This window comes from Macrobrachium nipponense, chromosome 37, assembly GCF_015104395.2.
Source record: "Macrobrachium nipponense isolate FS-2020 chromosome 37, ASM1510439v2, whole genome shotgun sequence".
In the NCBI taxonomy this organism is placed as follows: domain Eukaryota; kingdom Metazoa; phylum Arthropoda; class Malacostraca; order Decapoda; family Palaemonidae; genus Macrobrachium; species Macrobrachium nipponense.
This window is the reverse complement of record NC_061097.1, coordinates 36,464,397-36,489,396: the sequence shown is the minus strand read 5'-3', so window position 1 is coordinate 36,489,396 and position 25,000 is coordinate 36,464,397. Positions and strand designations below refer to the sequence as shown.

The 25,000-nt window shown below is 35.7% G+C and overlaps 2 protein-coding genes across 2 annotated transcripts in view; both read right to left on the bottom strand.

The window, feature by feature from the left end:
* Positions 1–25,000, bottom strand: part of LOC135209134 (uncharacterized) — a 594,318-nt gene that overhangs the window by 177,737 nt on the left and 391,581 nt on the right. The gene's annotated exons all lie outside the window — the stretch shown is intronic.
* LOC135209126 (charged multivesicular body protein 4b-like) lies at positions 13,978–20,868 on the bottom strand (the record flags this gene model as incomplete). Its single annotated transcript, XM_064241768.1, is given in 4 exon segments — positions 13,978–15,373; positions 17,148–17,338; positions 18,348–18,462; positions 20,691–20,868. Coding segments are annotated over 3 exon segments (479 nt in total), but the record flags the coding sequence as incomplete, so codon positions are not given.

The following is a 25,000-nucleotide window of genomic DNA, read 5'->3' as shown; positions in this document are numbered from 1 at the left end:
TATATATAATAATAATTATATATATATATATATATATATATATATATAATATATATATATATATAATATATAACTGTATTATGTGTATACGTGATACACAGGTGTCGGAGTATTAATTCTCTTTCTCTCTCTCAAGACTATAGTTAGCTATCTTATTTTCCATTTCTGTAGATAATCTCATTACAGGAATTTCTGCCTTGAATAATTATTTAATGAATATATCTGTAAGCGCTTAGTGTAGAGAGAGAGAGAGAGAGAGAGAGAGAGAGCTAAGAAGTAATAGATAAGAAACTGAGAAGTATGTAGGTGGCGAGAGATGATGGGGGAGGGATTCCCTTGCCCGAGGTGTGTGGGAGATGGGGGTGGGGGGGGGGGGGGGGGGGGGATTGTTGGGAATGGATTTGGAGACCCGCTTGGAAGTTGAATTATAACAAGTGTGCGTGGCAGCACACACCGCATCCAATTGTTGAAATAATAAATTACTTCGAAGTATCTGCTCTCTCTGTCTCTCCTCTCTCCCTCATCCACTGCTGCCTCATCCTCGTCCCTCCCCCACTACCTCTCCTTCCCCTGCAATACATTTAAGATCCTCTCCCAGCCCCTCCCTCCGTAAACTAAAAAATGAAAAGAAAAATAAAAAAAAAAACTACCTCGAGTTTGGTTGGGTCTAGTGTCTTTCCCGCCCTTGTTTCCCGCGCCCTTTGACGCTAGACCCATGGGGCCGTTAATCCCCCAAATTGAGGGAGGACTGTAATTTTGGGACCCTTACATGATTTTGGGGATTCCGGGGGGGGTGGGGAAACGGAGTAGGAAGAAGGGACGTAGGTAGGTAGGTATGTAGGCAGGCGTCGGGGTCGCAAATAGTGGCCGTCCATTATGCCGCGACGTCTTCGAAGCGAATAATAGTTTGAGCTGCGAACAGGTCCACGGCCGCGCCACTCACTCAATGAGGGATATGATCAATTTCAATTATACGGGAGATTATTCAGCGGGCTTTCGAAGCAGGTGGGCCCGTTCGCATGCGGTTATTATCCTTCTTCGCTTTAATTAACACTTTTTCACGCGGCTTGATATATAGAAGGCGGTTTCGTGTGTGCGTGTGTGTGTGTGTGTGTGAGTGCTGCGGTCGGAGTATGAACTACAAAGAGGGAAAGAAAGAGTCGGTAGACGTATCTCGTTAAAATGTCTTCAAAGACACACTGTTTTGTTTTGCTAGCCTTCTATATTATTTAAATATTATATATTTTATTATTTTATTTCATTGGCTTTCTGCGATTCTTGATTAAAATATTGCGTAGACGTAACCAACAGTGATACTTCTTAAGAGTCATGACTTTTCTGATGGAATTCGCTTACTGAATTAATTAGCGAATCTTTGCTCCCAGTTGTAGTATGTAAATAGGATGGGTTATTGAATTTATCAGTATGATTCTTTTTAGGCTGATTTTCTTGATGAACGAATTATAAAAGTGATTCCATTATTTTAGGCTAAATGAGTTAGTTATTGGCGTTGAGTGAACTAAAATTGGATGTACTCTTAAATTCACTTTTGGCTCTGGGATTTTTTTTTATTAGTTATGAGATTCGCTGGAAGGCTTCTGGTATCAAGGGATTTTATTAGCGAATTAAGTACGTCGTTTAAATTCAGTCGCTGTGTCTTTCAAATTAACGAAGGAAGTTCTAAATTCTTAGACAAATGATCAAATACATACGGCGACTGTCCTGAATTCAGAAGCATTCGCTTGTGTAGTACAAGAGAATGAATGATTGGATTCAAAACTCATTTCAGTTTTTTGAATGGTAATGAAATATCGAATTAAAAGAGAGAGAGATGTACACCCTACAGAAATAATTGACTTCAATGCAAATTTTGTCAATTTAATGATACCTTACCATATTCATTGTCAGTGGAGCGTATTCTCGGAGGTAATGAATAATTAAGCTCACTGAGAATTATTTATTGAATGAACAAGTTAGTTTGGCCATGTCATTCTCAGAAATTGTCTGTTGAATTCTGTTGAAACAAGGATTTGAATTCATCGAATTTTCTCGTATAAATTGAGTGATTGAATTCAGTTTTGTTGAATTACTTCAAGGGACTGAACTTTTGAATTTAGATAAATGTGTAGTTAGTAGTTCCAATGAATGAATGATTGAATTCATCGACAGCTGCGTCTTTTCAAAACATTGATTATTGAATTCAGTAAGCCACTTAGCCATTAATTGTTAAATTCACCGAACTTTTAATGAATTTTGAATTGATAATGAAAATGTTTTTTATTGTTTTACAGGGAATTCAATCGTTATTGAAATCAGATGCCAGATTTACTAGCCACTGAAGTCTGATATTGAATTTATTTTAGTTAGTTATTGGAAAGATCGATTGAATTCACTACCTGACTGAATTCAGTTTGAATTATCGAACTAAGAAACTGAATTTATTTAAAGAAAACGAATTGCAACTGAACTCATCCAAAGTCGTTGTTTTTTAAAAAAAAATTAATTGAAACTGAAACTGAATTTGTCCAAATTCGTTGTTTTAAAAACTTTAATTGAAACTGGGAAACTGAATTCATCCAAATTCGTTATTTAAAAAAACTTTAATTGAAACTGGGAAACTGAATTCATCCAAATTCGTTATTTAAAAAAAAAAAAAAAAATTTTATTGAAAAAAAAAAAAAAAAAAAAAAAAAAAACTGGGTTTTTAAACTGAATTTTCATCAAATTCGTTATTAAAAAAAAAAAAAAAATATTTCAAACAGAAACTGGATTCATCCAAATTCATTATTAAAGAAAAATAGAATTGAAACGGAAACTGAATTCATCCAAATTCGTTATTTTAAAAAAAATCATTCAAAACTGAGAAAAGGAATTCATCCAAATTCATCAACTACTGAAAAAATCTAATTGAAATATTCGGCAAAATTCATCAGAGTTGTAAGATAACAGATGAATTAATTAAGTAACATCAAACTTATGGTAACTAAGCGAATTAATTATCTAATTCACGAGGGAGAATTTAAAAGTTCTAAAACTGAATTATAAAAAGAAGGAAAAATTCGAGGGAGAGGATGATCTGGGCCAAATCGCCGCCAACACTCCCGAAAAAAAAAAAAATCATTTTTTTTGGGAAAACTCGATTTTCAGTATCTTGATTGCAGGGCCGTCGGCGAAGACACCTTTCTGTCGTGTAAGTTTTTTTTTTTGTTTTTTTTTTTTTTTCTCTTCTTTTTTTTTGCTGGTTTTCATTTGTACTACATATTAATTTTATTGATGTTTTTGCTGGATTTTTTAAGAATTAAATATTAACTTTGTAATTATTCAATATAATATATATTTATACACACACACACACACACACACACACATATATATATATATATATATATATTCATATTATATAGTATATATATATATATACACACACTTTGGCACAATAAACTTTAAGAACACAACGTTAAATTTAACATTTCTTCGCGTAGAAATATTGATGTGCTCTATGCAATCTTTTTAAAATACTTTTTTTGTGTATTAAAAACTATTCACTATAAAGGGAATGACTATCTCTCAATTTTGTCATTATATATATTATATATATATATATATATATATAATATATATATATATATATATATACAATGAATTGATCTCTCTCTCTCTCTCTCTCTCTCTCTCTCTCTCTCTCTTCTCTCTCTCTCTCTCTCTCTCAGCTTTCCAAATGCCTCATTCAAGTGGATGTTTGGACAAATAATTTCAGTCCTCTGGTAGCAGTTTACTAATAAGATGTGGAATATCCAGACTTGTCTAGATTGTAATCCTCGTGGTAATATGAAAATAAGTAGAAAAGCAGAGAATATTACTTTGGAAATCGATTCTAGACGACTTTGTGGGGATCAGCTACAACGACATTTGTTCTAAATGTGACAGATTAGTTCATAGTAGTGCTTCTGTGAAGACAAGTAATATTGAACTGCTTTGATTCCTTCTTAATAATCGATTGTAGACGACTCTGTGGGGATCAGCCACAACGACATGTGATGTAAATGTGACAGATTAGTTTATAGTATTGCTTCTGTGAAGACGAGTAATATGAAACTGCTTTGATTCCTTCTTAATAAATAGTTAATAGTAAGAAGTCAACAGTCTTTGGAAATTGGAGATAGGAGATACCCTATGCATTACACATATGTTACGACTATATTCATGGGAGTTTTGCTGGAATGTCTTTGGATTTTCGTGGATTTCTGTGGCATTTGGCACTCGAAAGTGGCACCTAACTGAAGAGACCAGGCCTAAGAGGAACCTCCCCCCCGGCACCCGCCCCGAAAAAGATTACATAGAAATACAAACTCGGTGCTTCTTAACGTATCCTAACAGGTACAATAGAGCTCTGATATGGTCCTTTTTCTTATTCCTGCCTCTTTTTGTGATTGAGAGAGAGAGAGAGAGAGTGTGTGTGAGTCCGAAATTCGTGGATTTTTATGGGCCTAGGATAAAGGTTGGGCGCCAAAATCTGCGCCTCTCAAAAACCATAGTCAAAGAACCTCTTCTTTTTTCCTCTTTTTCGATCCGTTCTTGGCCCTCCAAGTGACTGAAAGAGAGAGAGAGAGAGAGAGAGAGTGTGTGTGTGTCGGAATTTGTGGATGTCTATGGGCCGGGGTTGAAGGGTATAGACCTCAATTCTGTGGCACTAGGCATTCTCCAGAGTGGCACCACTTAGAGACCAACCAAAGGGAACGAGGTATGCATCTCATCTCCTCCTCCTCTACCTCCTCCTCTCCTACTACTCTTCCTTTTCTTCATCTTCATCATCATCTTCTTCCTCTCTTCTTCTTCTTCTTCTTCTTCTTCTCCAAGTGATTGATTGATTGATGGAGTGAGAGAGAGAGATAGAGAGGTTGATGTAGCTCTCTCAGATCTAATTATGGCGCCTCTAACTTAACGCCCCGGCAGCCAAATGCTTTATGATTGAAATTAATCGAACGTCCTTTGTTAACCGGAGTCTCTCTCGCTGGATTAGCCTTCTGGAGATCACAGGGACAGCTACCACCAGCGATGGGGGGGGGGGGTGTGATCTGGCGGTGGTGGGGCTATGTGGGAGGGGGGAATGAAATCAGAGGCGCGTAGGTTATAGGTACCTTCCGCAGGCCCGGAAGGGTTACTATATATATATATATATATATAAATATATATATATATTATATATATATATATATATATATAGTGTGCGTGTGCGTTTGCTTTTGTTTTCAAGAATCATCTCAAATATAATAACGTTCCTGTGGTAATAGTTAAATTGTATTATTATTTACGAATTAATAAAGGATATTATTATTATTATTATTATTATTATTATTAATTGTTACACTGTTCTAAAAGAGTTTCCTATTTATTCTCAAACTAAAATGTATTTTAAGTATTGCCCTTTGTTATTCGGTTATTTTCTTGTAATTCTTTACATGCATTTATTTATCTATGTATCAGCTGACTCATTCGTTAATATAACTTTATGGATTTCCTCATTAAAATGCTATGCAATGTTGTATTGGTTCATATAGCTACAGAAAAGTTGTCTCGTAACTATGACAGAAAATTCGAATCATTCCTGGATAGTGACTCCCAAGGGTAAAATTTCAACTCTGCATGTATCCACCGCGTTGGAAGCGCCTCAGTGGCGTGATCGGTATGGTCTTGGCCTGCCACTTCGGTGGCCGCGAGTTCGATTCTCGGTCATTCAACTGAGAGGTTAGATATGTGTATTTCTGGTGATAGAAGTTCACTCTCGACGTGGTTCGGAAGTCACGTAAAGCCGTTGGTCCCGTTGCTGAATAACCACTGGTTCCATGCAACGTCAAAACATCATACAAAAAGAAAGAAAAAAAAAAACATGCCCGTTGGGATCACCGTAAAACCATAAGCAAAAGTAATGCCTACAGTGCACCACATGGCGTTCACTGAAGGCAATACCCCCGTACAGGTATAAATATGGAAGACAGTCTTCAAGTTTCTCAAAAATTCCATAGGAAATTGTTGTAGCTACTAATAACTGCTTTGGGGTACTTGGGTCCTGTATGTCTTACGTAACGTAACGTTTAAGTTGCGTCAATAACTGTGACGTATCTGTCAACTATAAAGCCATAAGATATCACAAAGTACATGTGGTCAAACATTAAGTATCGTACTTACATGAAAATAGGTACCGTAAAACTACACAGGTGTCGTAAATATCAGAGTATATTCTATATACCTTGGTAAATATATGTGACATGATTTAATTATCGCAAAATACCCACAATCTCCGTAAGGGGGATGGTGACGTTAGTAGGCATTACTTTAGGCTCTTTGCAACGTATCTTAGGCCCCTAGCTGCATGCAGCTACTTTCATTCCTTTTACTGTACCTCCGTTCATATTCTGTATCGTCCATCTTACTTTCCACCCTCTCCTAACAATCGATTCATAGTGCAACTGCTTAGAGGTTTTCCTCCTGTTACACCTTTCAAACCTACTTTCTCTCAATTTCCGTTTCAGCTTTGAATGACGTCATAAGTTACAGTGCTTTGTGTTTGGTCTAAATGCTCCAATCAGTTCATTACCCACAGTGAAGAATTGCAACACCGAACCCACGTCAGTATCGGAGATAATTACAAAGATGAAACATGAAAGTACCTTGACTTTGGCTTGCTATCTAAGGTAGCTATACTCTTTTGTTTTTTTTTTTTTTTTTTTTTTTTTTTTTCATCTGTCCAACCGCGTGTGGGTTTGCGTATGGTAACACTGCGTCCCGGGCTTTAGATAGTTACATTCAGCTTACATTCAACAATAATAACAATACCCTATTTCGAATATTAACGGTGTAATTCGCATATAGTAAATTATTAACACATTTTTCAGTTGCAAATGTACACCCAGATATTCTTTTATTTACCTAAAACTTACAAATAGAGTAACTGTCTAAAGCCATACGCAACCACAGGCGGGTGAACAGATGGAAAAAAAAACAAGAGTACTTACTTTTACTTTTAGGGGTTTATTTCTCGCCCTCCATCAGACACTAAGAGTCTGTTCAGGCGGGCCTTGATGTGTGAAAATAATTTCTTTCCAGTTTATATTTTGCTCTGTATCTTTTCAGTATTCGCTAGCATTTGTATTCAGGCTTAATAGTTTTCTGATCACTATTATAACACTTTCCAAAGAGATAAGTCTTCAGGTTTTTCTTGAATGCTGCCACATTTTTGCTATTCTTGACATCAAGTGGGGGGGAAGGTCCGTTGGAATTTCGTTGAGTCTCGGTGCAGCGTAACAAAAAGTTCTTTCCTCCTATTGCATGATTCACACTAATTTCGAATAGTCTATATGGGTCATCAGCATCTCTAACTCTTACAGCAGAGCTAGTAACTTGAGAGTAGGGGATCAAGCAATCACGAAGATATTTAGGCTTATCACTTGTAAGTGCCTTGTAAGTCAACAAACAAATCTTAAATTCAATTCTAGCCTTAACAGGTAACCAATGTAGATCGATCAGTGCAGGAGTTATTCTCTCCCGAAATTTAATGCCTTTTATGAGTCTAGCCGCCCTGTTTTGCACATTTTGAAGCTTTTTTAGTAGTGTATTGGGCAATTTATAGTACAGTAAGTTCCAGAAGTGAAGCGACAAATCTCAGAATTGATCGTACTTCTATAGAAACTCATTGAGTTGCCAGTTAGTATTATTTTATTCCAATTATTGTCATCCTATTTATCTGATAAAACGTATCAGTGATTAATTGTATAAGCGCACAAAGTATTTCCCCAGTGAATGATCAATGTTAGTTCAGTAATTGTTTATTAATAATAAAAAAAAAAGAATTTCCCCAAAGAAACATCTGCGGCTTCCAAAGTGTGATATGAAGTGTTCACAATAGAGTGGCAGCAGGAACCGTGTGCATAAGCATTGGCCTAATATTTGTAAATTAACTTCTACTTTTATAGCGTTATATCGAAAGTTATTATGATTTCTTTTGATAAAGCACAGAGAAGTTTAGCATCTGATTAAATGAAATATAAATAAGACAAGTTGATGTGAAAAAAAAATCCAAGTTATGTGCGCGTTTAGCGTTGGTTACATCGTTAGGCCTATTTCAAGAATCAAGGAAATATATTTTCCAGCTTGTTAGTTAATAATTTCGTGGAATTTCTCGATTGTGCAAATTTTTGCATGCTGAATTGCGTTCAGGGTCGCACCAAACAAGTATTTTCGTAGGTTTCCACTTTTTTTTTTTTTTGCCAGTGCATAAGTGAGACTATTCTTGTCCATACGACCCGGTGTGTGAATATGCTTGGCGAGCATTATTTTAATCCCTTGTTATGCTCTCTCTCTCTCTCTCTCTCTCAGGAAGTTTTTATCTATCAGGAATAACCAGAGGTCTGTTTTAAGAATCGAGCACTAGGCCTATTGGTCATGCTCGGGTGCTTCTAATATATATAAATATATATAATATATATATATATATATAGATATATCTATAATATATATATTATATATATATATATATATCCCCAAAAAACTCATAAATTTCTGTTATGCAATGATACTTGACTGGATCGAACTTATTACTGGTTGTCAGTGGAAATATGAATTTGGGTGATATCACTCCCTTATGATACGCCCACTTACGCAAATCCAGTCTTAAATTTCACGGTTGGGATGATTCGAAGATTTGAGGTAATAGGTTGAAGTGAAAAAGGTGGAGTTAGTATTGTGGGTAGAGGTAGAGGTTGAGGGGGGAAGGGGTGGTTGGGGTCTGTCTTCTCCCTACTTAACCAGATGGTGATTTTACGGGTGTTCTGGTTGCTTGCGACCGACTTTCTTATTTTTTATATAGCGAGTCTGTTTCCCAGGTGCAAGGACAGGTCCTGGTGTCGGTCCTGAAGGTTCTATCTTTGCCTAAATAACAGACAGTGGCCCTGCATTGTAAGCCTTGCAATGCCCGGAACTAGGCCTAGTCACCTGAAGGTAGCAGCAGAGGTTAGAGCCTTTCTCGAAGGTGGTGTTTTATGCTCGGTCCTAGAAGCCAGAATCAGAACTACCAACCACCCCCAACTTCTCCATTGAATCTAGGTGCATTCATGGTTGATTATGTTTAATGTCGCGGAGATTTCCCTTTCACATTCTATTGATACTTGCATGGTTTTATGCATCTTCGCTAAAATAATTGATAATACACTATAATATTAAATATTTGTTTCCACATTGCTCGAAATATACATTGGTAATGTTGGTAATCCCGTGTTGAACGAGAATTTCAAATTGTTTCGTTTCTTTAGTTTGAAGTACTTGCTATTCTTTAAAATAATTACTAGGTATTACCCAAATTTTTTCTTTTGATTGTTATAAATATCATAGATTTGATATTTGTGCATCATATGTTAGCTTTATTTTGCTTGATAGAGCTTTCACTGTAGAAAAAATATATATTTTTCAGCTACGAGTTGTAGTTGCCAGTTAGTGAATTTCGAACGAAATTCTCTGAAATTTGTCGCTTCAGTTTTGGAACTTACTGTACAAAGAATTGCAGTAATCTAGCCTTGATATTACGTGACTCATCACTAAAATTTTTGTACTGCCCTCTGTTAAATATTTTCTAATAAATGCTATGTTTCTCAGGTGATAGTTACACACTTTCACTGTATTCACTATTTGATCCCTCATTGACAAATTACAATCCAACAGTACACCCAATTTTTCACAACAGGCACAATCCTAACATAAGTGTCACCAATTTTTATACTTTGAAATAACTGGTAATTCTTCAAAGCCATCTTTGTGCCAAAAAACATACATACATTCTGTTTTATCATCATTTAATTTAAGCTTTTTCCTCTGCATCCATGTTTTTATTTCAGTCATTATCTCATGAATTTTCTTCATTGTATCTTGTGTTGTTGAAATTGGAAGGTAAAACTGAGTATCATCTGCATATAGTTTAAAGCCCACTTTTTGTTTTTTTCAAGATATGTGATAGCTCGATAGTATATATGTTGAACAGGGCCCAGAACACTACCCTGTGGTACACCTTTCATAAGAATTCTCTCACTAGATCGGTTTCCAGAAACTTCTACAATAGTCTTCCTGTTCGTTAAGTAGCTTCGCAAAAATTCCAGTGTTTCCTCAGTCACTCCAATGGACTTTAAGTCGTGCACAACAGTATCGAAGGCAGCACTATGATCTAACATGGCAGAAGCCCCCCGGGACGCCTGTTTAGTTCTAACACCTTAAGTAATCAAAATATAATATACACCCATTTCTATATTTCTGGTCGACAAATTACATTAATAAACCATACCTACTTTACATTTACCATACGGTGTTAAGTACTAGCAGAGCCATCGGCGTAGGTGACGCGTACATAAGCCAAAGTAACACCGCCAAACGTATTGACTGACGATCAAATATATCCCTTCTATGAATTCTCTCTATAAACCCTGTAGGCGAACGGCATATACGCCCTTCATATAGAACCTGTAGATTCTACAGATTCCATAAAGGGATATCTACAAGTTAACCCCCGGCCGCCCATGCGTAATAGTGGCCTTAATAATGTCATTCCGTCATCTCTCTCTCTCTCTCTCTCTCTCTCTCTCTCTCTCCGTGAGTTGAGTGTTCGTGTCACTGGGCGCGATTGCTGTTGGGATTTCAAGACATTATTATTATTATTATTGTTATTATTATATTAGCAGGCTCGTGACGAGAGAGCATAGGTCTAATCGCTGTAGCCCAGAAATAGATATGACACAATTCCTGCCGCTTTCATAAGCTCTTTGCTGATTTAACATAATTAATTCCACCCTTGAGAATGAATAACTGAATTTATATTCGGGTTGATTTACAAATTATTTTATTTAACTTGTCAACTTCGAGATTTCTCAACTTCGGTGCTCTCTCTCTCGCCAGCAAGAGATCCCTAGTTCGAACCTAGGCTAGGACGCAGCCTATTTCTGAACAGTCCCATTGCTCCTCTTGTTTACTCTAGCAGAATATTGTGTACCTGGTGGTCGGTCCATTGTTGTGGATCGCAGCCATGGGTGAAGATAGAGCAAAAGAAGAAATAAACACGTCTGTAATCACTTCTCTGTCAAATTGCATGTAATCATATAATTGAAAACGTGATGGCCTCGACTGGTAATTAATTTCTCCCTCGAAAGGGAACCAGTATCTCTCTCTCTCATTTCCTTGAATGAGTCATGAATAGTTCTGGGAATAAGTAGTACTGCATCATTCACGTGATGAGTTTGAGTAAGTCTTCTGAATAATTATAATAATTATCATTATTATTATTATTAGACCCATCAGTGCTTGCAGCATCTCTTCGCCCATAGTATTACTATATATTATATAGCTGCAACCACTTTCATTCCTTTTACTGTATCTCCATTCATATTCTCTTTCTTCCATCTTACTTTCCTCAACCCTCTCCTAACAGTTGTTTCTTATGCAACTATTTTGATATGTATGGTTTTTTTTTACATTGCATGGAACCAGTGGTGTTCAGCAACGGGACCATCGGCTTTACGTGACTTCCGAACCACGTCGAGAGTGAACTTCTATCAGCAGAAATACACATCTCTCACTCCTCAATGGAATGCAACTACTTTGAGGTTTAATTCCTGTTACGCCTTTCAAATATTTTAACTGTCTATTTCCATTTCCCAGTCTTTTGTAGGACGCTATTTGTCCTACCACTCCAGTGGTTGTTTGAAGTCTTATTTAACTTTGGACCACAGAAGTCCTTATACCAGGTAGAGTACCTTGCTAGGAAATGGGGATTTTAAGATTAGCACCATGTATCGTGCTTGCATCAAGATGCATTGCATGAACCTTGCAGTAAAGACTGCCGAAGGCTGGTACTTCATTTCCATCAGTGATTAAGGCACTTTGATTAAGGTCATAATTATGACGATTAACACTGCTCACTTATTTAGATCTTTAGATTTCATAAAGAGATCTGTTGCAAGTCATTATTGTTCATGGGTCAGATCAGATCATCTAATTGATAATTTCCTTCATAAATTGGTCAAGACTACCTTCGTTTGTTTGTTTGTTTGTATGGTGTTTTTACGTTGCACGGAACCAGTGGTTATTCAGCAACGAGACCAACGGCTTTACGTGACTTCCGGACCACGTCGAAAGAGACAGAGTAAATATTTTTAAATATTTTACGTGGTTGACAATCTGGAAGAGGACAACTTTCACTTTAAAGAAAAAACGTAGTGACCACCTTTTTATGAAATACATTTTGTCATATTAAGATGATGATAAAGTTAAAAGGGCAGTAGGCAGAGGGAGAAATATATGTAGTGGTGGATGGATACAGGTGGCGAGAAATAGGAAAGATTTGACAGTTGCTTGACTGTCAAAAGTCTTGGTATATACACTGGTGATTAAGAACTTTTCATAATTTTGTTTTTGTGCCTCTTCCTTCACTTTCTTTTACAGATATACCACAAAGTAAGCATCCACTAAGTTCTTGTCTTCTAAATTCATACAGTAGGACATTGCAGAAAATCCACTCAAAACTCTGGAGTCCTATTACAGACAAACTAAAATTTTTCAATTTGCTGTTTTAGTTGACCCATGTGGTTCTAAGCATGTGATTGGATGCTGCTCCATGACCGACTGCTGAACCTTATGGTTAAACCAGGGGTTGGCAGCAGTGCTTAGTACTTACTGTGCCATGAATGACTCACTGTAGATAGCACTCTGTCGAGCAACTTCACTGGTTGGAAATGTACAACAGTACAACTTAATAAGGAATTGTAAATCAAATCTACTGCCTTATACCACGGCCAACAAAAGTGCTCAAATTGAAACCAGTAACCTAATCTTACAGGAGCTCATCCAGACTTCTGCCTGCTCAAAAAAAAAAAAAAAAAAAAAAAAAATTACTTCTTGCACTTTTTTATTCCATGCCAAGGGTTGACCAGTTTTTTTTTAACTAGATGTTTCCAATAATGGCACCAAGGGAATTCTAATCTAATTATACATTGAGACTAAAAATTTTTACTTTAGGAGTCTAGTAACTTGTGAATTTCAACAAGGACAAATTTGTAGACGAGGTCCTGCTTTCCGCCTTTCACCTATCTGTTGCATTTGGTTTCTTCCCACCCAATTATTCAGCTTACTTAACTTACCTTGCTCCAATTTTCACCTTTCACTTGAGAACAAACCATATGAGCCTTACAAGTCTATGAATGTCGTGTATAGGCAAATTAAACAACTTTATAAAATTGACAGTAGTGTGCAAGCATTGTAAAGCATGTCATATCCCAATTACCCAAAAACTTGCTTAGACAGTCTTAAAAAAATGTTAATGGAAAAAAGGGGTCACCTATCCCCATAAGGGAAGTGATAGCCCATCTTGTACAAAAGGTTGGGTTAGAATGCTTGAAGAGCGTAGTACCGGCGAGTTACCTGGTGTTAATTACAATTTAAAAATCAAGTACTTGGACTTCAAAGGGAACTCATTATACAAATAAGCAAATTGCAAATAGTGTGGCGAGTGCCAGAGACCAAAAGGTGGACCAGTATCTTGAACATGGCAAAATGGTTTGGACATCTGGTGAGATGAAGAGTAGTTAGTCAGGATAGAAGTAATCATGAAACCTACGGACAGATACCAATAGGCAGGCCAAAAGAATCGTGATGTAAGTGCACAGGGAGATTGGATATTCAGGCAGAACAAACACAAGACAGGAATGTGGTTAGAACTCATCTTATGTTTCGTGAATTGGTGAAAAGAGCTAACTATATGTCAAACCCTGCAAAGGAAAAACCTCACACAAAAACATTAACAATGGTTATGCAGCTTTCCTAACACTGATAATTAGCATTTTAAGCTTTACCAATTCTGAAAGCGGGAAAAAAATTCTTTTTTCTTTATAACCCAAATTATTTTCCAATTCAATATATCAATGCCAGCACCAAGTGGATAATAAAATATTTATAGAAATAACATTTTTTCTATTATATCAAATACATATATCGAAACCTATATAATGACTAATCTATTCAAAATCAAAATCTTGTTTCACCAAAGTTTTACGTGTGAAAATTGCAAGCAAAAATTTTCCCTAAAGTTACTGGCACGCATACCACTAACCTTTGAGAGGAAGTGAAATGAGAATTCATTTACGTCAGCACTCTCGGTAAATTGATCGTTGCCTGACATAAAAGCATACATAAGCCAATATGAAAATAAAACACTTTGACATTCCTAAGAATAAAATACATATATAATGGATGGGGGAAAATAATCACATATACTTCCGGAGACAGGTGTGGTTTATCTCCCAACAAAAAGCATCAGAAAGAGAGAGAAGCTAACCGATTGGAACCACCGCATAAAGCTCACAGTTGCATGGCAAAGGCAAAAATACATATACATCATCTATAAAGACACAAGAAATGCAAGCTTACCAATGTAAGTAATAACCGTCTTGTAATATTTACAAGTTGCGTTACGTTTATGTTCATAACAAAAGGACGTAGCACAGCACTGCGAGGCCCCGCACAGTTGGGGACAACCTTTTGAAACAATTACTCTGGCCTTCATGCGCTGCTTTTGACATTTTGTGATGAGTGCAGCGGCAACTGTGAATTTTACACACAATTTTGATAAGGCACATGTTCCTACTACGTATGGACATGAGAGAATTTGCTCAATGCAGCCAAGTACCAATTTGACAATTTCATCATCTTAATTTTACTCACCACAAAAAAATCACTTTGATGATTCAGTTGGCTTTAACAGTCACAAAACAGTTTGAGTCACAGTGAAACATTTATGTATTAAAGTACTTTCTTAAAACTGTACAATCCTTAACTAATCTTCAATTTGAAAGATTCTTCCAGACTTAATCTTTATAGCATTATACTGTACACTTACAAAATTTATCTAAGATTTAAGTAAAGGGGATGTTGTCATGAAACAGGATTTCAAAATGAAGTACTAAACCCAAAAATCACAAGCTTTTTCCATTAAGTAATCAAAATCAACAACTGTTCCTACATCTCCAAAAAGAAGCACCTAGACATTAGAAAAGCTTATTGTTAAGGTCTCAATATTCTTCAGTGAAGTTACGACACATGGGACCCCGGAGGAGATCTGATGTGGTTAGCACCCCTCCAGTTGCTGCTGGACGACACTAACCGACGACAGTTGCTCCTGGGTATATTGATAACCATACAATCTGCAAATGAGTAAAAAAAGGCTGGCTTCTATGCAGATGTGTTTAACCATGGTTCCACTATCGAGTTGATGACGTAGGATAATGCTCTTTATTTAACATTATGGTTCTTCTGGACAGTAGAGGTTCAAATTCCACAGGAAATAAACCTGAAAAGGAAAAGCGTACCACATCAATTCTTGACCTTTACAACATTTACTGTTCTCTTAATGTTGAGTAAAACAAAATAAGGTGATATTTTATTTCTTACAAAATAATATGGGTTTATTTTGTTCATTAAAACACTTACTCATAAAAGACTAATGGACTGCTCTTCCATTTAAAAGACGTCAAACTAGAATTGACAAAATATCAATCAATACAATGAGTACAGTCTATGTACGTCTTAGACAACGTACGTCTTAGACAAACTTCACAATCACCATCACACACAAGATTTGCACTAGCATTCCTCAGGACACAATGTACTAAGATGTACATATCAAGAGGGGTACTATTTTCTGTTTGCCTTGCATGGCATTATTTAAACTCTGCTAAAGGTCTTTGGAAGTATCACTCGGCCACAAATGCATGCCTTCAGAGTACTCTTCAACTTCGACTTGCTCCAATTTTCCAAATTACTTCCAAAAGTTGAAATGCAGAGATAACTAGATTACTGGTATTTCATTTGTAGAGAGCAAAACCTCATCATGAATGCAAAGGCCCTGCACTGTGCAGCAGGAATGTGGTTACTGACGAGGAATATTAAGTAGATTTTAAAAAGACAAGGCCACAAAATATTCGTATTCATGGCTGCAGTAAGTGAGAAGATGGCATTACAATTGAGGAATTAATGGACATATGAGTATCATAGGGCTTTAAAACAGACCAAGATACCACATACTACTGATTTGGTTTCATTTCAGCATATGATGAGAGGGAATTATGAACTGTCGTCAGGAAAACAGCTAGATAGGGAAGTAGCAGGATAAAGGCCAGTGGGAAAGCTGGAAAATCATGGAACAAGGGAATGTATGAAGCCCTAAACCTTATAAGAGTTCGTGCTGAAAGATAACAGGACAGAAGAGAGTCATTTCATACTTATCATCATCACGGAAAAAGATGTACGAAGGAAAAGGATGTCAAATCATTTATGAAGATGTTTTGGCAAACAACGATTAATTCCATATCTGGCACAATTTTCAATTAAATATTTGGATCTAAAAATATGCAAGTCAAATCCTTCAATGCATTTTATGTACAAATTACTGCCTTTGCTGTTCTTCAAACATTTCTACCTATGACACACTGCAACTGCATGGCTCAAACCGACATCATACAAACTGGAAAACATATCACAGTAAACTCACAGCCACTCCCTCAATTCAAGGTGCATAATGGAAGCAACAACCTAGTTTTATGACATTCAATAATTGCCATAATTAATGTAAACTCTTGCAACCTTAATATGAGAAACGCAAGCAGGAAAAGTTACTTATTTACAACCAAAATCTGACAATTGCAACGAACTGATCAACTGAAACTGTTAGAGAAAAATTAAGTTTATGAAGAAGAAGCAGAAGAGGAAAAGAAGGCCTGGCACTGCTTGATATGCCCACAAACTACAGGGAATGGACCATAAGCTTAACGCAAACTGATTCAGTGGTTCTGGAATTAACCAAGGATGCTTTGTGGCAAGTTTAATTGAAACTGATACTTTGATTCTCAAAATAATGAAGGCTGCTTTATGACAAGTTTAATTGAAACTGATATAGTGGTTCTGGAATTAACCAAGGTTGCTTTATGGAAAGTTTAATTGAAACTGATACAGATTTCCAAATTTAAAACTTAGCTTTCACATCAGAATGAAAGATATACTGAAAGATGCCAGCCATGGCCATGCATCATCAGAGGTGACTTAAACAAAATATCAAAATGCTGTACCAGTTTTAAGATGCCCAAGCAGCAAGCTCGGCCATATCATCATCCTCCTCCTGTTTCTTCTGCTTGGCAGGCTGACTTGGCACGGCTGTAGGTACATCTGGGAGTTCGTCTGTCACGGCACCACCCGTCTCCAGGAGCTTCTCGTCTAGAGCCTCCTGTTCGAGCTCCTCTAGCTCAGCCAAAAGATCATCCTGAAAAAAACAAAAATGAAGAAAATATAAATACTAAATTTCAATTTATTTTTTAATTTATTTTTTAAATATAACTCCATTATATAGCTTTAACTACTGCTGGCACAGAAGTAAAAGCTTTATCCTGGGGAATGAATCTTTCTTACCTACTGTGAATATTAAAAATAACAAAACTGTACACTTCCACAAAATATAAACCAAAAATAATCAATTATGACTTTTACAAACATTTTTCATAAATTTGCTTGTTTAGTAACAAGAACATGAAGTAGCATTTGATTCATAACAACATAGAATTGCAAAGAAAAGGAAATCAACATTAAAATGATATTTCAATTTGTATTGTGTATAGAAGAATGAGACCATTCCACTACAAACATGCTTCTTATGACAGATTGATTTGCTTGGTTTGAGGTTAAATTGGTTTAACCGAGCTCTTGTCACAGTGGTAGTAAATAGCTGTATCAAAGGATTGTTCTCAACCCTTTTGGATTCCTGCATTGGGACATGACTGGTCTGTGGCAAAAATTACACATGGGCTTACCAATGTGTATGTTGAATGTTCCATGTTATGTGATGTGATTACCATGGTACCATGCTGGTTTAGATGTATATATCCAAAGTCAAAAGGATAGACTTAATCATGCTATGTTAAGAAAAAAAATAAATAAACCATCAAAATAATGAGCTGAAAGTTCACTTAACAGTATACTACTGATAACATATTTTTATCATCAGACATCAGAATCCCAAAGGGTTAGTTGTAAGGCAAACATTGGAGTAAGATATACTGTACCTATCTTATTATATAAGATACGAACTTGTTACTTAGCTTTCAAAACTTCCAATCTCTGTTGGAATACATAATGAGAAAGAAAGTGCACTCATTTCTACATAATCACTAAAAACCACAAAGAAAAACAAAAAACTATTTAATCCCCTATACAAAGCATTGCATCTTAACCTTTAGGAAACTTATTATATAACTGCATTTTGAACATAACCATACCTCATCCACATCATCACCAAACGCAACGGGATTGGAAATAGCCTCAGAGATTTCTTTTGCCAGATCTTGCTGTTCAGCAATGTCATCCATCATGTCATGAACTTTATCAACATCCCTGAAAAAAAGAAATCAAATGTTGACATTATGCAAATCGTTTCTCAAGTAAAAATACTGTTGCAACTTGGACTGCAACAAAACTCTTTGAAACTGTATTGCTTGTTTAAATCATTCAAATGCTTCCTTTAATTTGTAGTTTTGCTGATACACTGAAATTCTCTTTTTATGAGTCAAAATACTCCCTGGTAATGATATTATTCAGATGATGAATTATCCTATTCATGTGGAACAAGCCCACAGGGGCCACTGACTTGAAATTCAAGCTTCCAAAGAATATGGTGCTCATTGGGAAGTAAGAGAAGGTAAGGGAAAATGCAAGTTCAAGTGGAAGAATGAAAGAACAGTTGTGTCTTCATGGGTGCAAAGATATAAATGGAACAGTCTTTCATGGCAGAAATTTGTGAGGTGTAAGATTTTTTGTGATTGAGAATGAAAATAACAATGACATGTGAGAACATTGGTAGATGTCTGACTGATTGATTGATTGATTGATTGATGCAAAAATGTACCATGGCATCACAACAACTTAGGTCATCGACGTAGTAGATGTCTGAATAAGTACGTATTCATGGCTACATAGCATTTGAATTTTGAGAAAGCAACAGTTTTGGATAAAGATAGACTGCAGGTTTGCTAGGTATGGAATAACTTTAAGGTATACAAATGGATACAGATTTCTTTCTGTTCTAAAACAAGGTTGATTCAATTACAAGTTGTAAAAGGGAAACTGACAAAAATTGTACTGACAACCAAGACAAAAGGGAAATAGTAGTGTTAGTAGGTGTGTGAGGTCAGACTTAATCATCAATTATTATTATGTTATAATTGTTTTGTCATTGTTCTAATCACCAATTATTATTATTATATTATAATTGTTTTGTCATTGTTCTTGTTACTTGAACAAGAACAACAAGCACACTTCTAGACTCACAATAAGCTAACACGTATTGATTATTAAATGAAGGGTGAAACCGAGACTAAACGCTGTCAAATCAACTGCCAGCAACAAACAAGACACCTAACACATTTTTAAGTGAAAACTGGTTAGGAAAAAAAAATAGTAAAAGCTACCATGGCCCCTCTAAACCTCTTCCATAACGCTAACATGAAATACAGAATTTAGGACCAAGGCCAATTATTGGGACCTATGAGATCACTCAGTGCTGAAAAGGAAATTGAGAGTAAAAAGGTTTGAAAGGTGTAACAGGAGGAAAACTTCACAGTACACTGAATCAAAATGTTAGGAGGGGGGTGGAAAGTATCATGGAAGAGAGAGATTATGAATGGTGGTAGTGGACCCCCCGTATTCACGTTCTCCAGATTCGCGGACTCACACATTCGCGGATTTCTCTTGGGAACATTTCCCCACATTATTCGCGGAAAATTCACACATTCGCGATATTTTTCTATGAGAAATATCCACAAATTCCTGGTTTTTTTATCAATTTCATCATAAAATGCACTTTTTGTGATAAAACTATTAAAAAAAACAAGTATGAACATTTTTAGTAGGTTTTTCTTGAGTTATAACTAACAAAATAGACTGTTTTTAGCATTTTTAAAGGGTTCCAAACATTCGCGGGTTCTAATTATTCACGGGGGGGTCTGGTACGCATCCCCCGCGAATACGGGGGGACCACTGTAGTACAGTTAAAGGCATGAAAGGGGTTGCAATGAGGGACTGGAGGAATGCTGCAAAGAACTTCAAGTAATGTTTATGAACATGAAAGAGGCACTAGACTTGAAGTTCCAATGTTTGTGGTCAAAATCCATCACCAGGCCAAGATATTGGAATAGAAAACAAAAGAAATGTTTTTGAGGAAAAATGTGCCTAGTCCTCTTCTCTAGGGCCCTAGTCTGCAACTAAAACCCTTAAGAAGAAGGAAGTATGAGATCTTGGTGTGTCCTAAACATAAACAACCGAGATATGTTGTGCTGTGAATATGTGATGTAGACTGCAGTTTACTGGGAGCCTTAAAATAAAGGCGAAGCCTGTGTATAAATATGAAAAAAATACAGTCAAGAGATTATTATTATCATATATTATTCAGCAGATGAACTATATTCATAAAGAACAAGCCATAGGGGCCACTGACTTGAAATTCAAGCTTCCAAAGAATACGGTGTTCATTAGGAAGTAAGAGAAGGTTAGGGGAAATGCAGAGAGAAGAGGTTCTGATAAACATTTCAGAGTTTGAAATAAAAGGCTGATGTATGGATATTTACATGTGTTGATGTGCTGCTTTGAGGGCCTTAGCTGCTTCTCCCATAGTTTGCAATACATTTGTGTTCGTGTTCGCTGACTCAAGGGCCTCTCGCTGCATTTCAATCGTACTGAGGGTTCCATCAATCTGTTGCAGCTGTTTCTCATAGCGCTTCTTGCGCTTGAGTGCCTGGAGAGCCACTGAAAATGAAGACAGTAGTTTAACCATAAGGATTTATTTGAAAGATATCCTTGAAAGTTAATTTATGTAAAGAGGAGGACAAGAAATACCTCAAGGCATCGCTATATTATACTGACGAAGTAACAATTTATTTAATGCCTCTTTGTTCTAGGTAACTATAGCCAAGATGAGTTAAGTGCATACAGACAGACAAAATATTAATTACAGTAAAATACTACAGGAATATGGTAAAAACACATCACTTTCTTTTATCCTTCCAAAATTTCATCTTACACAATCAAGTCTATCTTACACATCAAGTCTAAACTAAAAATATGAATAAATACTCTACATATAAGTAAAGAATTTCTATAAAATATTGCCACAAATGTTCAACAAAGGTCTGTTTAAACAGATAATTCTTGAGGCACATATTTTTTTAAAAAAATTTTAATTAGAATATTTTCACAGAAAAAACTTTCTATTTGTCCCATGGATTTCTATTTGTCCCATTTGAGTGCTTAATGACTGGGAAATTATAATTTTTCTACTTTCTCAGTCCATTTACTCAATACTGTATATGGAATTTCATGAAAAAAATACTAGAAGATAAAATCAGCTTTCACCTGACCACACTCACTAACATAAGGAAAATTAGTACGTACTATACTACATACTATCAGTGCACAATTCCTTGAAACTGTTTCCAAACATTCACATAAGACATTGTAACATTCATTAGTCTTCATTTTCCTTAACTTATATCAAAAGTAATATATTAAATTAAAGAACTTATTCAATAAAAAAAAATTGTATCATTCAGTTGCCTTCCAATTCCTTGACTTCTATATCAAATGTGATATATCAAATTAGAAAGCTTATTCAAGAAAGTCATCACATCTAGTGCACAATGAAATAACTATACAGAAAGGCCATGAAAATATAAAAGGAAAAAGTATAATGGGAAATGAACTTCTCAATACAAGACAGACAGTCTCATCTCGGTGATCTACAAACACAAATTGCAACATGTATGACGAAGTGTGAGGACAACTTTTGGAAGAGCTCAGTAACCTCCTGCAGAATACTCATGCACCAAAATAATTTCTTCTTGATAGTGAAAGATAATGTGACAGCAATATCTGCCCAGAATAAGCTTTATAACTGTGTGTAGAGAAACATATACAAATGTGTTAACAAACTTTATTACTGTACACACTACACAGAGAAAGAAAAGTAAGAAGAGAGACAGTGTAATGAGCCCATTTTCTTAATAATTATCATTCAAACTGTATACACATTTAGAGTACACAATGAAATTACATTAGCTTGCTACAACTGCTCCTGCAGAACATAGGATATCCACACAGGAAAAGATAATAATAAGTGAAAAAAGATAAAACTAAAGTATACAAGGGAAAATAGCAAAAATATTACAGCCCACATTAGCAAACACACAGTAATTTAAGTACATACAAAATAGCTAGTGAAAAACAAACAAAAATACCGAAATTAAGTCAATGTCAACTCGACAGCCTTCCTTAAAGAAAACTTTTAGTAAGTGTTATCTTAACAGGAATGTGATACCGACATCGTAAAACGTGTGCCAATCACTAACCAGAAACCATCACTAAAAGCAGTAGCACAAGTTTCTGATCAAAATAAAACTTAGTCAAAACAGCCAAGAAGGAAATAGTTCAACGATGATCAAATCAGTAATCATCATTAGGGGGAAAAAAAAGCACCGACTTGGGACAATTTTGCCTACAGTTGCTAATGCCCAGAATGGAAAAATAAGATTCCAACAAGCTTTCTCCCAGGCATGCAAGTACAGTTATCAAATTACAGGACATGAAGGAGTAGGTGCATGATACAAGACAGACTAATCAATAAACACCGTTTTGCTGAAGTTCCACCTCATGTCCCATTGACTAGCACTAGTACTTTAGCAAGTGTTGCAGTTGCATCAACTGCATGTTACTTATGCCCAGTTTGCAAAATAAAGGTACATTATTCTAAATTTTATTCTAATTATACGAATTGCAGCAGATTTGAGAAAAAAATCCCAGATTCACAGAATCAAGTTGCTCATTACCAGTAAATGATACCTATAGTACACAAAAGTGAAAATTAAAGTGTATGGAGTACTGTACGTATTTCTAAAAGAGGTTATTACACAGAAATATTATTGGAAAGTGCATTTCAAGGTGACTGGAAAAGATCCTGAAACAGTATATAGATAATAATATACGATTTACATACGTGGTATAAATCAACAACAGCACAAGTTGTGAATTTAATAAAATGGTTAGATAATGTACGCTATACAAATATTTTTTACTTCATAGAAGTATGTCAAGTAAAAATGCTACACTGCATGTGACAGATTTCTACAAAACAAATTGTATGAAACTATTTCCATTTTGATTATTCAAGCAATATACTAGGCAGTTACTCACTTGTAAAAAGAAGTTTTCTTAAAAGCAGCACCCCATTAATTCTTGGCATAAAATGTAGTACACCATCAACTTTTCCATAAGTAATATGTACCAGTAAAAAGTCTCAAGTTTTCCAATGCTTCAAAATAAATGTTGACATTTTTCTTTGCCTCAATTTGAAGTCTGGTTGGGAAGGAAACTTAATATCGTCATCTATCCCAAGTCGAAATGAGAAAATGAAGGGCCCAGCCCCCACAGAAAAAGCAGACCTGAATTTTGAGAAATGAGGCTATAGAAGTCTTGAAACACACAACACAAAGCTACATAGCTGGATAATTATCTACCACGCATACAATTCGCAACTCGAGCTGTAAACGTACAATGGCTACAGAATAGCCACACATTACTCATTCAATGGTCATTCACAGTCACGTGAACTCTGTGCTGCAACTGTCGAGCTAAGCCTACTCACCTGTAACATCTGAGAATTTTGAAAAAGGAAGATTGCATATAATAATTACTTGAGAGTTTGTGTAAGTGATCATTTCAATGCCAATCCTGCTAGATATAATGCACAGTTTCAAAACAGTGTTCACTTATTGTTTTAAATTGCTGCTCCAAATGTCACACACCAGTCTGTCTGTGGAATTATGTTTTTCTGTGTATAAAACTTGTCAATATTTTTTTTTAAGTCAATAGTAATTACTTAGTCTAATTTAATTTCATTTAAAGAGTATCAATAACATTACTACAGTGAGAGTGGAGTTTACGTACAAAAGTCCTCAAAAGCGAATTTCTTTTTTCTGTAACAGAATCCAGTAGAATATAGTCTAACCGCATTCGAAAAACTCACCACAACAATTTTATTTAAAAACAAAATTAGGTTTCAATTCAATACATGAAAAAAGGTAAGGGGATATGTGACCTGATGATGGAAATGGAGACAAGAGACCTCATTGACTGAGATTGGTTTAGGTATCATGAAAAGTCATGGCAAAAAGTTGGTAAGAAAAGCAGTAGATATCAGACCTGTTGGAAGACCCTGGAAATCACATTGAAGGGGATATGTATGTGGCATCATAGGTCCTAGCAATTGGCCTTTGACCTAAATTTTACATTTAATTCCTGATTACAAACATGGGCTCTTGTGGTACACTTGGGTTTTCAAGTTATGTTATTTCTCTGACTAATGAAACCTTATACTGCACTTGCAGTAACATAACAAGAGTTGCAAGGCAAGAACTCCAAATAAAAATGGTCTTTCCATGCAGCAGTAGCACCCGTGGAAAGCTTGCCAATATGAATTCTTGCTTAGCAATTAGTGGCAGGTTTTTTTAAATACATAAATGGCTTACTTACCAACCACACCAAATAATTCCTTTGGCAATTGTATTTCGCCTCTAACTGTGTTAGTGACCTATTGGCACAATTCAAAAAATAAACATTAAGAATAACTATTACCATCTGAATCTTGAACCTCATTGTTCTTACACTTGATAGATGTGCAAACTCAATATTATTTCCCATCAACAACCTTTAGTGTATGCAGTTCTATACAGTAGCTATAATATGCAATTTTGGATGAACAACTTTTGGCTAGGTAACCATGTATGGAATGAATTGCATACAAAGTTGATTCATTTTTACATCTTTTACATGACCAAGTTTTATCATATTACATAGATTTTATTTTAAATTGACAAACTATGAAGCA